The 15,502-nt window shown below is 65.1% G+C and overlaps 1 protein-coding gene across 5 annotated transcripts in view; it reads right to left on the bottom strand.

The window, feature by feature from the left end:
• Positions 1 to 15,502, bottom strand: part of PRDM16 (PR/SET domain 16) — a 255,306-nt gene that overhangs the window by 24,813 nt on the left and 214,991 nt on the right. For 2 of the 5 annotated variants that reach the window (XM_040459158.1, XM_040459122.1), the window contains exons 6-10: positions 11,762 to 11,975; positions 9,724 to 9,871; positions 9,105 to 9,258; positions 2,862 to 4,275; positions 88 to 175 (exon numbers count right to left, since the gene is read on the bottom strand). In XM_040459158.1, the coding sequence (XP_040315092.1) occupies positions 88 to 175; positions 2,862 to 4,275; positions 9,105 to 9,258; positions 9,724 to 9,871; positions 11,762 to 11,975 (2,018 nt within the window). The remainder of the gene's footprint in view (positions 1 to 87; positions 176 to 2,861; positions 4,276 to 9,104; positions 9,259 to 9,723; positions 9,872 to 11,761; positions 11,976 to 15,502) is intronic. The other 3 variants (XM_040459139.1, XM_040459149.1, XM_040459129.1) reach the window with 3 other exon arrangements.

Here is a 15,502-nt window from a genome sequence, read left to right as displayed (position 1 = left end):
TGGCCCCAGGATGGGGGGTCCCGAGCCCTGCCTGCCCACCTGGCCCCAGGATGGGGGGTCCCGAGGCCCAGCAGCCCTGGGTCTTACCTGGGGGTGGAAGAGCAGAGGGGACGGCCGCAGGTACTTCTCCTTCAGGACTCCCACGGGGTCTGTCACCTTCCGCTTCTCTACCCTGCTGGACGGCAGGCAACACAGAGGGTTACGTACCCCACCGAGCCGCTGGGGCTGCACAGGGAGGGTGCCCATCTGCGCCCCCCCGCGGCTACTCTGTGCGCCTGACAGTGGGGGGTGTCGTGAAGCGGCCCACCTGCCCACCTGCACGGCCTCCAGGCTGCCACCTGCCTGAACGCTTGCTGTACCTCCCCCCTGCTCCCCACGCCCGGTTCCGCACCCCTGCAGGTCCACCAACCACCCAGCGGCTGTCCCGGGGGGTCCTCAGGGCCTCCCATGGCTGCCACGTGGGGTCTACCGAAAAGCTCACAATGGCTGCCGGAGAGGACAATTCTAGAATATTCCCCAGATGCTGGTGACAACCCATCATAGGACAAGCAGAGGAAGTGGCCAGAGCCTCAGTCCCCTCGGGGCGGGGAGGGGCTGGGTAGAGACTCACAGAGTGCCATCCGGGGAGACCTGCCACTTCTCTGCACACAGACAACGGCTGCTCTGAGCAAACCCCACCAGCCACTCCCGTTTTGTCCACACCAGGGCCTTGCTCTGCTGCACAGCCGGGAGCCGGCTGGACGCCGACCAGAGCAGGATGTACAGATGGCACAAGGAGAGGGGTGAGCCGCAGGGAGACAGCATGGCCACCCTGGGAGTGTCCCAGGGGCCACCGGGAACCGCGCAGGCCCGCCGGCCTGGCCCAGGAGGGAGAGGGCGCGGGAGGGGGCGTGGAGGGCCTCCCCCCGGAGAGGCGGTGTTGGTCGTGTGGGAAGCTGGCCTGGAGGGCGTCTCGCTCTGTGGGGCCTACCCGAGGCCCATTCAGAGCTGGACGGTGTCGGACTCGGCCGTCGAGCGAGATGCTGTGGGGTTGGCGGATCGTCCCTGAAGCCAGGGGACCCCAGGGAGGAGGCTGGGCAGTCGTGTCAGGCTGGTTCCTGAGCATCCAAGGCCAGCTGAGCCCGGCCGACCGCACTGTCACGTGCGCCCAGCCCGGGGGATGGAGGATTGTGGGTCACGTGTTCGGGGTGAACGGGACCCGGGGGCCGGCCCGTGGGGGACGGTGCAGGGTTTTGCTGGAGTCACCCAGGAGAGGAGGGGGGCCCTGGCCCCCAGCCCCAGGGCCCGGCCTGTTTGTGGGCAGTCGCAGCCGCCCTCCAAACACCGCACGTTTGTCCTGACGGGCTTGGTCGTGGCAGGGAGGGATGTGGAGCCAGCTTGCCCTAGGGCATTTTGCTGGTGTCTGTGCCCGAACCTGGGGCCCAGGCGGCCCCTCCCTCGGCTGATGGACCCCAGGGCTGACAGCCAGAGCCAGGGGTGTGCTGGGTCTCAGAGGAGCCCCGTTTGGACTTCCCCCTCTTGGTCTCTCCCAGCTTCCGGTAAAAGGCCTGTGGCCCTAAACCAGGTGAGAGGGGGCAGAGGGGCGCAGCGGGGGCCTGAAGAGAGGGCGGGGAGGCCGGGGACAGGGTGGGAAGAAGTTAACTGACAGCCCGCTGATTCCAGCCCTGTGGCCCGACGGGGAGGTCCCGTCTCTCAGCCTGCAATCACCCTGCCGTCCTCTGCACATCCCAGGGGCACTCAGGGCCGTGCCTACAGTCTGGGGAGCCTCACCAAACTGTCAGGCGCCCTCTAGGCCTTTCGCCGGGCACGTTTGGCCCAGAAAGCTAAGGAGACGCATTTGGCAGGTGGAGAGTCACCCCCTCCTCTGCAAGCGTCCGGTCAACTTTCTCAAACCGTCTGTGGATGGGGTGTTCTGCACCAAACACTTAAAGGGGCATTTTCCACGTTTCCTGTGGTGACGATGTCAGTCCTTGGCCGCACACACAGGCGGCCGGGGCCACGGGTGCTGAGTGCAGAGGGTGGGAGGCTGGGCCAGCCCGGGCTCGTGCTCTGACGCACCTTCAGCAGACGCACCCATGCGCACCTTCAGCAGATGTGGGCTCCTCACTCGCACACCGTCTCCAGGCCACAGTGGCCCCTTGGGGAACTCTGGTGCTCCCTGAACACCAGGTGTACATGCACATGTGTGTGTGCGCACGGGCTTGTCACACACGGGCACCGGCGGTATCGGCCTCAGCAGCCTGAGCCCCACAGCTGTGCCTGGCACCTGCTTCCTGGACCCCCCGGCCCCCCTCCCAGGCCGCCCTCTCCTCGAGGCTCGGCCTGCCCAGCACCCGCCCGCAGGACACCGTGTGGTGGCGGCGGGACCCCTCCCACCTAACAAGCCCACCTGATCGGAGCCTGCCCAGAATTTGGGGAGGGGATCAAAGCCCTCACTGGGAGGGCTATCAGAGAGGTGGATGCTTGTGTTTTGCGGACCCTCAAGCTGCTCCTTCCCCCTCCTCCTCCCCCTCCCCCCGCTCCCAGGGACCAGCGGCTCCTTCTCTGCTTTCTCCTGGGCCACCAGGAACCCCAGCTGTGGCTCCGGGGCGGGGTAGGAGCCACGAGGGCGGCCTCGGGACCGGGGCTGGGAGCGGAGGAAAGAGCAAGGGTCTGAGTTTTGCAGGAGGCACAGCTGGTCCAGAGAAGGCGGCTGGAGACACAGCGGGGCCGGGTGGGGTCCGAGGGGAGGCCGGGGATCCCAGCGGCTGTCCGCGAGAGGGAGCCCCGAGCGTCCGGGAGGCCCCGCCCAGACGCCCAGACGCCCAGCCGGGCGGTGGCGGCCCCTCTGGGAGAGCAGGTGAAGGCAGGGATGTTAATACCTGTAGATGGGGTCCATGAAAAAGGGCGATGGCTTGGCGTAGTGCAGGGAGGGCTGCTGGGGCTGTGCCGGGCACGCCTTGGGCAGCCCCTCCCCGGCCCCCAGCTTGCGCTCCCCGTAGACGTGGTTCTTGCGGGGCTCCCGCCCCCCTCCGTTCTGGCTGGCTCGGACGCGGCTACCGATGCTCAGGTCCAGTGGCTGCTCCTCCCCGGACGCTGGCGCCGGGGGCGCCTTGGGCGCGGCCAGCGCGGGCTTTGCCTCTTTTGGTTTGGTGGTGAGGTCGAAGGGGGACTCGGCGCTGGGGCCGCCCACCTTGAGGGCGTCCCGGGGCGACCTCGGCTCGGCCTTGACCAGCAAGTTGTGGGCGAGGGAGCGGTCCGCGAAGGGGCAGAGGGCCGGGGGGAAGTTGGGCAGGAACTGGAAGGGGAACACAGAGTGGTAGGGCAGCGAGCCCAGCTTCTTCTCCTGCATGCCCACGAAGCCGGGGCCAAAGTACTTCTCCGCGATGGAGGCGATGGCCTTGATGGAGTCGCCCGCGGCGCCCGAGGCGGCCAGCAGCTGCTCGTCGGGCGGCGGGAAAAAGGCGTGCTGGGAGTAGAAGACCGGCACCTCGCCCACGCTGTTCGGGGCACCCGGGGGCGCCGCGCCGCCCCCGCACTCGGGCTTGCCCTCGGCCGCCTTGCTCTTGTCCTTGGCCTTGTCCCGGTCGCTGTCCACGTCGCTGTCCAGGTCCGAGCCTGTGCCCGTGGTCGTGTCCAGGTCCGTCCCGGTCGTGGTGTTGACGTCCTCGAAGTCGCTGCCGTCGGACAGGTCGCTGCCCCGCGTCTTGAGCTTCTCGGCGTATGAGTCCTCCAGGCGGCGCTCGAACTTGTCCTCAGGCCCCGTGGCGGCCGTGGCGCCCTGGCCGCTGTTGCCCACGGCGGAGACGAGGGGCAGGGCCGGGTTCCCCAGGGGGCTGGGGAGCTTGGCGTCCTGGGTGTGGTTCAGGGGGCTCTTGAGCAGCGGCGTGGGAGGTAGCAGGGGCGGCCGGGGGTACAGGGACGGGGGGAAGATGCCCGGGAAGCCCGGGGCCAGCGCGGGGAACGGGGGGGCCGCCGCGGAGAAGGGCAGGCCGCCCGGGTGCGGCCGGGACGGGAAGTACTCGTTGAAGCCCAGGCCGGCGTGGTTGAGGTTGGGGGGCGGCTTCGCCTTGTCCATCATGGGGCTGGGGGTGAGGGGCAGGCCCGGGGCGAAGATGCCGCCCGGCGGGTAATGGTTCTTGCCCTCGCAGAACCGCCGGTGCTTGTTGAGGGAGGAGGTAGTGCTGAACATCTGCCCGCAGTCCTTGCACTTGATCTGCGTGCGGCAGTCGGCGTGCATCCGCTTGTGGCGGCACAGGTTGGAGAACTGCGTGTAGGATTTGTGGCAGACCTCACCTAAAACATCAGCACAAAGCAAAGACAAACGATATGAAATTACGGGGAAACCCTGCGGTGGAGGGGGCGGGGCCCCGCGATCGGGAGCAGACTGCTTGTGTGCGCGAGCACACGTGTGTGCGCGCGTGTGCACGCACGTGTGTCTGCACGAGTGCGTGTACCTGTGGGCACGTGTGCACGTGCGTCCATGAGTGCATGTATCTGTGGGCCTGTGTGCATGAGCATCCGTGAGTGTGCACACACGTGTGTCTGCGTGTTTGCACGAGTGTGTATCTGTGGGCACGTGTGTCAATGAGTGTGCACGCGCGTGTCTGCGTGTGTGCTTGCTTGAGTGAGTGTATCTGTGGGCACATGTGCACGAGCGTCCATGAATGTGCACGTGCGTGTCTGCACGAGTGCGTGTATCTGTGGCCACGTGTGTCAATGAGTGTGCACACGCGTGTCTGCATGTGTGCACGAGTGCGTGTATCTGTGGGTACGAGAGTCCATGGGTGCATGCGCGTCTGCGTGCGTGTTTGCACGAGTGTGTGTCTCTGTGGGCATGTGCACAAGTGTCCACGAGTGTGCACACACGTGTGTCTGCATGTGTGTTTGCACAAGTGTGTGTATCTGTGGGCACGAGCGTCCATGAGTGTGCACGCACGTGTCTGCATGTGTGTTTGCACAAGTGTATCTGTGTGCACGAACACCCATGAGTGTGCACACACGTGTGTCTGCATGCGTGTTTGCACGAGTGCGTGTACCTGTGGGCACGTGTGCACGAGCGTCCATGAGTGTGCACGCGCGTGTCTGTGCGTGTGTTTGCACGAGTGCATGTATCTGTGGGCACTGTGTCAATGAGTGTGCACACGCGTGTGTCTGCATGTTTGCATGAGTGCGTGTCTCTGTGGGCATGTGCACAAGTGTCCATGAGTGTGCACGGACGTGTGTCTGCATGTGTGTTTGCACAAGTGTGTATCTGTGTGCACGAACACCCATGAGTGTGCACACGTGTGTCTGCATGCGTGTTTGCACGAGTGCGTGTATCTGTGCACATGTGTGTGCACGAGTGTGTGCGTGTGCCTGCATGTGTGTGCCTGCATGTATGCACACGTATGTAAGCGTGTGTGGGCACCCTACCCTGGGGGCTGACCTGTGGTGACCGGCACACACTGGTGAGACCTGCCTGCACCTTCCCACTCGGTCAGGTCTCAGGCGCCTGCCTCAACCTTCCCGTTAGAAAGTGGGGTACATGTGCTGTTTGTGCACATGAGTGTTTGTGATGTGGGGGCCAAGGTCTCCTGAAATCCCTGCCGGGGGCTAAACCCCGGTGTGCAGCCACCCAGGCACCTGTTTCAGTCCCCCCCGGGCCCCAGGGTTCCCACCTGCACCCTGTCTACCTCAGTGACACTGTCCCCGCCACTAAGAGGAAACCCCACTTGCCAGATTAACTCTCTTGCTCTCCGTCTGGGGAGAGGGGCCTCGGGGGGACCAGCCCACTCGGGGGATGCTTAGGGGGTCTGGGCGTGGGAGCACGGCCCCTGGTTGTGTGTAGTGACCGTCCGGGGATGGCTGGAAGGTGGGCACGGGAGGGAAGCCCAAGCCAGGCCGCGTGGAGACGGGCTGGTTCCGAGTTCGAGAGAGCGAGAGGTTGGGGTGAAGAAGCACCAGGCTCAGGCTGGGGGACACCGGCCTCTGTTCTCGGCAGGAGGGGGCGCTGCTGGCCAGAGCCGAACACCAGGACCCCCGGGCCCAGGCGACCCCGTCTCCCCATTTCCCCGATGGCTTGTGGGTCGAGTGTCGTCACGGAATCACCAGCTTTGCTTCCTTTCTTTACTTGTTTTTCTAGCCAGAAAGGGAGGCGCGCACGTGCACACGTGTCTCTCTCTGCAGGACGATTTGCTCCCTAAACGCAGCCCCAGTGGAAACAGTGATTCCAGCCTGTCTCTTGTTCACACAAATCCTCGGCCGCCTGGTGTCCTGCTCCTGCCGCGGGGGCTCTGGCCCCGGATTATCGCGTGCTTTCATCGCAGTATCTATTTATATTAAAGGCCCTGCCTTCCTGGCCGTCGGCGTGGCGGGACGTGTTCTAGGCTGAGGGGGGAAGAGCGCGGCCTTGTTGGATCAAATCTGCCCTTTTTGGGAGGCGGCTGATACAGAGGAGACGGTCTATAAATACACTCGGGTCGCCCACCCGGCCTCGGAGGAGCAAGGCCGGTCCTCAGCTCGGGCTGCCCTTGCTGGCTGAACGAGTGACGTGTCACTGTGTCCCGGCCCGGCTCGCCGGTGCCTCGTCACTGGCTGCTACGAACCCCAGATTGGGAACCGGCGTCGCGCACGACCCCCCCCACCCCCGCCGGGGCAGCTCCCGGCAGGGCCTCAGGGCCGGCCCCGCGCCCGGTCGTGGGGAGTCCGGGCCCCTTGGCTCCCACCGCTCTGCTCGCAGGGTGGAGGGTGTGGCAGGGACGCTGGGGCTACCGAGGACCCTCCTGGGGGCCCGAGATCCTCACGGGGCGGCCGGACCCGCACGCTGGCAGCTGGCTCAGAGCCGGTGCGGCCCGCGGTGGACGTGAGTGGGGCCCCCCGGCCCTGCCGGGGTGCAGAGTGGCCCTGGCCACCGCGTGTCTTTTGCTCACAGGGTGTGTGCGCAGATGCGCTCCCACGCGACACTCACTCTAGGGAGGGGCCCCTTCCGGAAAGTGCCCACGGGAGGCTGACCACCTGCGTGCCCGACACCGCCCTCCCAAACAGCCAGCACACGCTCCGCTCCGCGGGGCAGGAGGCACCCTGAGAGGCCACGCCGCCTCGGCCTGCGTGGTCAGCGGGGAAAGGGCTTGGGGGCGTCTGGGCAGATCCCACAGTTGCCGTGTGCATCCACGCAGGGGGTGCCCGGCAGGTGGACGCCGTCTGGGCACGCCCGTGACCGCGCTGCCGTGAGCCCGCACCCCTCCAAGCAGCCCGTCCTTCCTGACCGGCGCGCGCTGTCTGCGCCCCTCCTCGCTCGTTTGCGGGTTCGCCTTTCCAAGCGCAACACGGCCTTTACCACGGGCCGAAGGAGGCTCCGCCGGGGTTTGGAGGACGTGCAAAGCCACACTTACGTGCCATTTCCCAAGCGTGTGCCACCCTATCTGAGGCACCTGTGTGTGCAGGCAAGCCGGTCGCGGGAGCTGCGGCCCCGGGGGCCCGGCCAGGCTGCCCCACACCCTGCCCACCCACACGGGGAGTCTGTGCAGGCGGTGCGAACGGCGGTAGAGACCTACGGTCCCTGGAGCTTCTGTCACTAAATATGCTCCAGGGAGACTTCGCCGAGATCTCCGCGTGCCCGGAAAGGCGGTAGCTTTTGAACCTCTGCACGACTTCCTGCTCTTAAGCTCATTTAGAAACTCCGAGCTGCTATTCGATGCCCCACGGTGGGACTCCCTGGGACCCTCATCCACAGAATGCAGGACACACACCTGCAGTCACCAAGTCCCAGCCCCTGGCTCCCACTCACACCCGCTCGCCTCTTCCTGACCCCTCCCAGGGGGAACCACTGGTGCACCCCAGGGCGCACAGGTCTCCATCCAGGACCTGCAGGTGACTGGGGGGCTGAGCGGCCGAGGAAGGCTGGTGTCTGGGTCATCTCTAGCAGGGCAGCTGGAAGCTTGGGCTGGGGACAGCAGCAGGAGGAGGGCACAGCCCCAGCCACCCGACAAAGGCCTGACCGGCCGGTCAGCCCTGGGTGTCCCACACCAGAACAGCATCGCTGAGGCGTCCCCCGGCCCCCAGTCCTCAAGCTCCCAGAGTTCCTCTTCCTCACACCGGTGTTGTGGGGTCTGAGAGGCTCCCCCCCCCCCCCCCCCCCCCAGCCCAGGGTCAAGGGCCAGGCCTGGGCTAGAATCCAGGCTCTGCAGCGTGGCCCTGAGCACCTGCTCCCCTAATGTCTGCAAGCCTCAGTTTCCTTCTCTGCCACTAGGAGACAGTGTGGCCCTGAAGGGTGCTATGAGATCGTGTGTGTGAAATGCTGACCCCATGCAATCCCATGGGGATGATGAGTCCAGGCAATTCTGGTGATAACTCTGCACAGGTCACGTGGGTGACGACTGCACAGTCCGTGTGGGTGATGACTGCACAGTACGTGTGGATGGTTGCTGAGTGCAATTTGTGTGATTGGTGACAGTGCAAATCACTTGACGTGATGGCCGAGCACAATCTCGTGTGAATAACTCAGCACGTTGCCAGGTGGAGAGGAATCTTCCGTGGCTTCCGAACTCCTTGAGAATAAGGGTGGTGACCCTACGCTGGCTCACAAAGTCCCCACGACCTGGCCCTTGGGACCCGTGGCCCCTCTCCTCTTAGTCCCCCTCACTTACTCCCCCCCACACGCCAGCCTCAAGGCCTCTGTGCTCCCAGTTCCCGTCCCAAGCACCTCCGTCCCCCGCAGGGGCCCCCTCACACCCGCCCGTCCGCCAGGCGTCCACCAGAAAGCCTCTCGTTTGACAAGCCATCCTGGCCCCCCTGCACTCACAGGACCAGCATCCGCCTGGGCCACCCTGGACACTCGGAGAGCCTCCTAAGCCTGCGTCCCGTCTGGGCTGATAGGCCGGACGCACGTGCCCTCATCGTTCATCTGGTCCAGCCTCTATCTCCTCCACGGCGCGTAAGCTCCGTGAGGACAGGGGCACTTACGGCCGCCACCTGCTGTCCCGACAGTGCTGGGGACCCAGGCCGGGCTCCCTAAAGGCCGTTGTGGGGATGAGCAGAACTCGGTGAGCGTCACCGGCATTTTCACGCCTCTCAGAGCTCTGGCCGGGGTGTGAGTGAGGACGAGAGTAGGGAGAGCGGGGCGGCTGGGCTGGGGGACCACTTACATATGAAAGGTTTGACGGTGCTGTGGATGTGCTTGTGCTGCTTGAGGCCCGAGGACGTGGCGAATGTCTTCCCGCAGTCGGGGCAGGCGTGGGCCCGGGCGCCCACGTGCTGGGAGCGGATGTGCCGCTGGAGGTTGCTGGGGTCTGTGAACACCTGGGGGGGACAGACACCTTTGCTCGCTCCCCTGTGGGCCCAGTTCTGGCCGCCGGGTCGGGGGACGGGGGGCGGGTCTCACCGCTGCTCTGCCCCCTGCGCCGAGCCTGGCCGGGAGGGGTCTCTGCTGTCGCGGTGACCCGCTGGACGGCCTGGGGTGAGCTGCCCGTGTCCGCCAGACTGTCCCCTCAGCGGTAATGCCTGGGGGAGCGGTGGCCGGGGTGGGGGGGGGGAGGATGCTCCGGGCACGCGCTCGGAAAGCGTGGCCGACCCGAAGCGCTCTGACGACGCCCTGGCAGGTGGGGGGCAGGAGCCCGCCCTAGAGAGCGCGGGGTCGGGTCTCCCTGCGCCCCCTCCCGCTGCCCTTCCTCCGTAAACCGAGAGCCCCAGAGGGCTTCCGGTCTTATTTGCACCCTCCGTCCGCACGCGTGTGGGGGGCATGGGCGGGGGCGGCGGGCGCGTTACCTTCACACAGTTTTCACATTCGAAGCGCTTGCCGCTGTCGTGGGACATCTGGTGGCGAATGAGGTTGGACTTCCAGTTGAAGGCCTTGGGACACTGGTCACACTTGTACTCCCGCTCCTCCGTGTGCACGACCATGTGCTGCTCCAGGCTGCACGCGGACAGGGGGCTGGGGTCACCGGGGGGGCCTGCCCGCCGCCCCGCCCGGCCGCGGCCCCTCCCGTCCCCACCGCCCCCTGCCCAGAGACGGGAGTGAGTCCCGGCGGGCAGCGCGTCTGCCCGCCTCCTCTCTGGACGGGCCAGCAGGACGGAGGGCAGAGACGGCCCTCCCCCATCCCACGGGGAGGAAGCGCTGCCCGGACAGAGCTCAGGCCCTCGTGCAAACGTCTCCTCCAGGCGGCCGGCGGCAGGGCGGGACCCCGGCTCACAGCTCCTCGAGGCCCCTCGGGGTAACCTTAACCTTGAGGCTGACCTCAGACAAGGGGCGCAGAAGCCGCCAGCACCGCCGAGAGCCCCGGAGTGGGGGCGAGGCCCGGGAGACCCAAGGCCACGCCCGGCCTACCCGCCTGGCACACACCGAGGGGGCGGGACGGGGGTGAGCGGGTGGGTCCCCGAAGGTGGGGAGGACACAGCCGCCGGGAAGGGGCAACTGTGCCTGGATGCAGGAGCCACTCCTCACCCCTCCTCTCGGGGGGTGGGGGGGGGACGTCCTGGCTCGCCTCCTGTCCCAGGTGTGACCGTTAATCTCCGTGAGCAGAGCAGTAATACATCACGGCCCGTTAATTATGGGGCCCAGCCATCCATTTACATCAGAAACGCTTGGTTCTCGAGCGCTGGCAGATTGTATCTTTTTCCCTGTTGTTAATTGTGATTTATGTGTTTATGTAAAGAAAACACGGACCCTCTTGAGCAGCGCTTACCGCCCAGGGTCTCAGTTGGGATTTGCCCAAACGCTCATTTTCTTAGTCATCTGTTCAGGGTGGAGGGTTTCCCATCCCCGGGGAGCCCACGGTGGGATTGGCGTTCGGTTCCCAGCGACACCACCGCCAGTCAGTGACCCGACGGGGCTTTGCTCTGACCGTGCAGAGCTGTCCTGGGGAGATTCTCAAAGGTCGGAGGAGGGGCCTACCTCGGACGAGTCGTCATGCTTCTCGCAGGAGCACTGGGACCGCATGCCCCTGACGCTGTCCCCACAAAGCCCAGAGGCTCATCTTTCCCGGGGGGGCTCTCAGGGGTCCTCGGGGCCCCCACTTCCCAGGGGGAGGGCCAGCTCCTGCCTGCTCTAGGCTGACCACGTCCGGCCATCACATGGCGGGCCTGGTGTACCGTGCCCACGCCTGTGAAACCTCCCAGGACAGGTGGGTTCCATCCCTGAAGCAGAGGCCGGTGCCCGGGGTGGGGGATGAGGGACCCCCGGGCGGCCTTGAGCCGCCAGCTCCCGCCCACCGTGTGAGGAGTGGTCTGTGTGTGCAGAGGGTCCGGGGCATCGCACGGACCCCGGGACAGCAGGGTGTTGCCATCCTGCCGTCCTGGTCTTAGGCCTTGCTACGGGAGTGGCCTTGGGACTTGAGCCCTGCACGTCTCAGGGTCTGGCCTGCATTTCTCGCCTTCCCCGTGGTCTATCTCCAAGGCTCAGCCCTGACTGCAGAATGGCAGGGCCAGAAATATCTCTACCGACCACGCGGATCTTCCGGGGGTGGGGGGCACCGGCCAGGGGTCAGAGCCGGGAGCACCTGTGGCCTGCAGCCACCAGCTCATGGGCCACGCTGTGTGTAGTGACAGATGAGTGGGCAGGGAGGGGTACCTGCCCCGAGGTGAGTCACACTGGAGGGGACGCTGGTCTCTCCCTGTCCCTAAGGCTCTCTCGGCTCGTCGGTGTGGACAGGGCTGAGGGCCGAGGTCCCAGCTGTGGTCCCAGGGTCAGCCGGCTCTGCTGACCAGCTTGGGGGGCCTGGGGGGCAGTGAGGGGGTGCGGAGCGGGGAGGACAAGGGGGGTGCGGGGGGAGGGGAAGAGGCCTGGGGGGATGGGGGGCAGCCGCACCTGTACTTGTTGGGGAACATCCGTTCGCAGTCCTTACACTCGTGGGCCTGCTCGCCGCCCCCACCGCCGAGCCCCTCCGGCTTGAGCTCCTCGCCCAGGCCCTCGTAGAGCGTGGCCCCCACGGAGCCGCACGCGTACTTCTTGTGGCGCCGCAGGTCCAGCTTGGACTGGAAGAGCTCGTCACAGGCGTCGCAGCGGAACGTGGGCTCCCCTGCTAGGGACAGAGGGTGGGAGGTCCGTGGGGAGCGCGAGACGGGGCCCAGGCTCCGGGCCCGAGAGGGGGTGTTGGGGGCGGGGGCGGCGGGCCCCGCTTCCCACACCGGCCGCTCCCGCTCCCGCTTCCTTTCTGCCCTCATCCCGGGCCGGGTGCGGCCGCCCCGGGGACCTGGGGACCGAGGGGACCCTGTGTCCGCACCATCAGAAATGCCGAGAAACACCGGGCCCCACCCCCGCGTGGCAGGAGGCCACGCCGGGCTCCAGAAGGCCCTGCGCTTGGGAGCAGAGAAGGAAGCTGGCCAAGTGGTTTGTTTATGAATCAGGGGAAAAAAGAAGACAGAGCTCTAATGCATATCGTAAATTACTGTCGTCAAGGTCAAACAAATTAAAAGGGGGGCAGCTATTATTAAGTTTACGAGGCGGCATCCTGACCACCGTGCCAAGCCAAACAACCCGCTCAAAGCCGTAAATTTCCCGGCGGAGACGTCCTCTGGGCCCATCCCCGAGCCCCCACCCGGGCCATGGCTTGCGAGTGGCTTCTCCCCAGCGCCGTGTCCCCTCCCTGCCCGAGGACGGGACGGAACGCTTGCGCTGAAAGCTGGGACCCAAGTCGGAAAGCGTGCCTGCATGTGCGTTGAGCGGATGTGTGCATGCTCGTGTGCTTGTGCACGGGTGTGTGGCTGTGAGTGTGCGTGTGCACGAACGTGTGTAACTGAACACATCTGCATCCTTGTCTGTGCACCTCTGTGTGAACGTGTAGAGATATTTGTGCATCCACACTTGTTTGTGTTGGTGTGCGTGCGTACTCGTGTGCGTGCGCCAGAGCGCGCAGGTGCTTCCATGTGCGGCTACACGTGTGGAAATGTGTGTGCTGGCACATGTTCACACACGAGTGCGCCTGGGCGTTAGGGCACCTGTGCACGTATGTGTGGGCGTTAACGTGCACGCTTGCTCTGCACGTGCAAATGTCTGTTTCTGTGCACACATTTGTGCACACGGTTGGCATGTGTTGTGCATGTTAAGAGTGAGTGCATGTGCACATATGTACATGTGAGTGCACACGTGTGTGAATGTTTGGTTGTGTGCAGTTGTGCGTGTGCTATGTGGCTGTATTTCTGTGCGTGGCTTCGTGTGTGTTTGTGTGAACGTGTGTGGGTCAACAGGTTATATGTGTGCAAGAGTGAGCCTCTGTGTGTGCCTGTGACCGTGTGTTGGAGTGTGGACATGTGTGCCTGTGCTTCTGTGTGTGTGTGTGTGTGTGTGTGTGTGTGTGTGTACAAGCTTGTGCAGAGCTTAGCCTTAATAAGCTGACCCAAATGGCCTGCCCCCGAGGGGCGTGGAAGTCAAGGACGCAGGGAGGTGGGGGCACAGGCACGCCCCCTCCCATGTCAGAGAGACCACCGGAAACATCTCAGAGTGCTGAGGACAGGGAGGGGGTGCTCTGCAGCCCGGACAGGGGGTCAGGAGAGAGGGCGGGCCACCTGTTCCCGACCAGAAGCTTCCCTGAGACTAACGTTGGAGGCACCGTTCCCGGTGTGTGGTCACACCTGGCATCCCCACTGGTGGCACCTGGAGGCCCCCACTCCCCGACACCCAAGGGGCAGGCTCCGTGGGAGCTGGATCCGAGATGCTCCGGGGTCTTGGACGACCCCCTCAGGTGCACAAATGTGACTTCTGTCCACATCTTTGCGTGGAGGCAGACATCTGGGTGACGGGGCGGGGTGGGGGTGCTGCCGAGAGGGGCCCTGCGGACAGGCCGGGCGGGCTCCAGTGCTGGTCTGACGCACCGTCCGGGCCTGCCGGCCTGCCCATCGACCGGAGCGGGCTGTCGAGAAAGTGTTCGTTTGGAGGAATTCAACACAGATGGGGACAAGCAGCTCTCGCTTGTCTGGGTCGGGGAGTCGAGTTACAGCACCCAGCCCTGCTCCGGGCGAGAGCCTGGCGGGGCCCCCCGTGTGGGCCTCTGAGGCCGCGAAGGCTCTGCCCCATACACCTCCCCGAAGGGCCGCAGACGCACGGCGAGCTGCGAAACGGACCAGGAGGAGGCAAGGCCAGCCGGTCCACACCAACCGCAGACCGGGGGCTGGAGGAGGCAGGGCGGGTGGCCGCCCCAGTGACCCTTCAGTGTGTCTGCAAACACAAAGACCAGGGCAGGCTCCCGTTCCTGCGAGGGGCAGACCAAGGGGCGGGAGGATAGGGACAGCGGGGCCCGGGGCCGCCCGGGGCACCAAGTCAGAGAAGGCGCAGGCACAAAACCCACGCGGGCACTGGGCGGGCCCCCTGGGTGCCAGGGTGGAGTCCGGGGAGGGGGAGGGGCGCAGGGAGGGTGCACATCACCGCGCCATCATCCCCGCTAGTCTCCAAAGCATCGCCTTTGCGGGAGAACCGGAGCGTCCGCGGGAAGGGCCGTGGACGGCGATGGGGACCCTGGAGGTCTGGGAGCCCCCACGCAGCAGGCGCTGCCATAGGAATTTCCCGGTGTTCGCGGGTCTAAGGCCCGTGCCAATCCACGCGCTGCCGGGGGGAGAATATTCTTACCCCCGATTTATAACTGGGAAACGGAGGCCGGGACAGACGGAATGGCCGGCCCAGGGCGCCCGGGGAGGAGGGGGCAGAGCCGTGTAACTGGAGCCTCGGCACCGGGCGGGGCCCTGGAGGCAGGGTGGCGGAGTCCCGCCGTGTGCGGCCCGGGGAGAGCACCGGACGGGCCGCGAGAGCTGGGCTCGCCCTGGCGTCTCCTGCAGGCCCGCCTCGACTGAACACATGTGGCTTTCCTCTACATCTGAGGACCGAGAGCCCCATTTCACAATGGGGCCGGATGCACGGACCCCACAGAAACGGCCCCTGTGGGTTTGTTCTGACTTCCTGGGGCCCTCCCACCGCCACCGGCGCCATGAGTAAGTTAGAAACGCCAGTCTATAGTTTGTTCTTTCTGGACCCAACTGGGAACAGTCCCAGAAGTTTGAAATTTGACAACAAATACGAGAAGAAAGGCCGACCCCACCCGCCCATAGCATCAACCAACCCATTCTCTCAGCGTTGATCTGGAATTTGGATTTAAAATGAAAATCCTGCCTGATTCTCACTCTGACGGCGTTTGAGGACCTCCTAGAGGCCACGGAACTGACTGGAGATACATGTCGCCCTCCTTCCCTGCCCCTCATCCCTCCACGGACCCACGTTTGCCCTGGTTGAAGGACAGAGACGGACACCGGACATGTCTAAGCCTCAGTCCCCCACGCCCCGTGCCGTGGCGTGGACAGGTGTCCCAGCATCTCCCACGCAGGTAAGGCGGGCGTTGAGTGCACACGTCCGGGGCACGCTGCACGGGCCACAAAGGATGCATGCAGCCATGTGGGTCCCAGGGCCCGGCGCAAATAACCCCACGTGAAAAAACACCAAAAGGATAGGTTATATTCTGGTTATATTGTGTTACGTTGTATTCTATCATGTTGTTATGTCATATTATACTACACTTATATCATATCATATAATGTTACGTTACATTGTATCGTATTCCTCATC

This window comes from Herpailurus yagouaroundi, unplaced genomic scaffold, assembly GCF_014898765.1.
Source record: "Herpailurus yagouaroundi ecotype Mexico unplaced genomic scaffold, PumYag 77, whole genome shotgun sequence".
Classification (NCBI taxonomy): Eukaryota; Metazoa; Chordata; class Mammalia; order Carnivora; family Felidae; genus Herpailurus; species Herpailurus yagouaroundi.
This window is presented reverse-complemented; position numbering and strand designations above follow the sequence as displayed.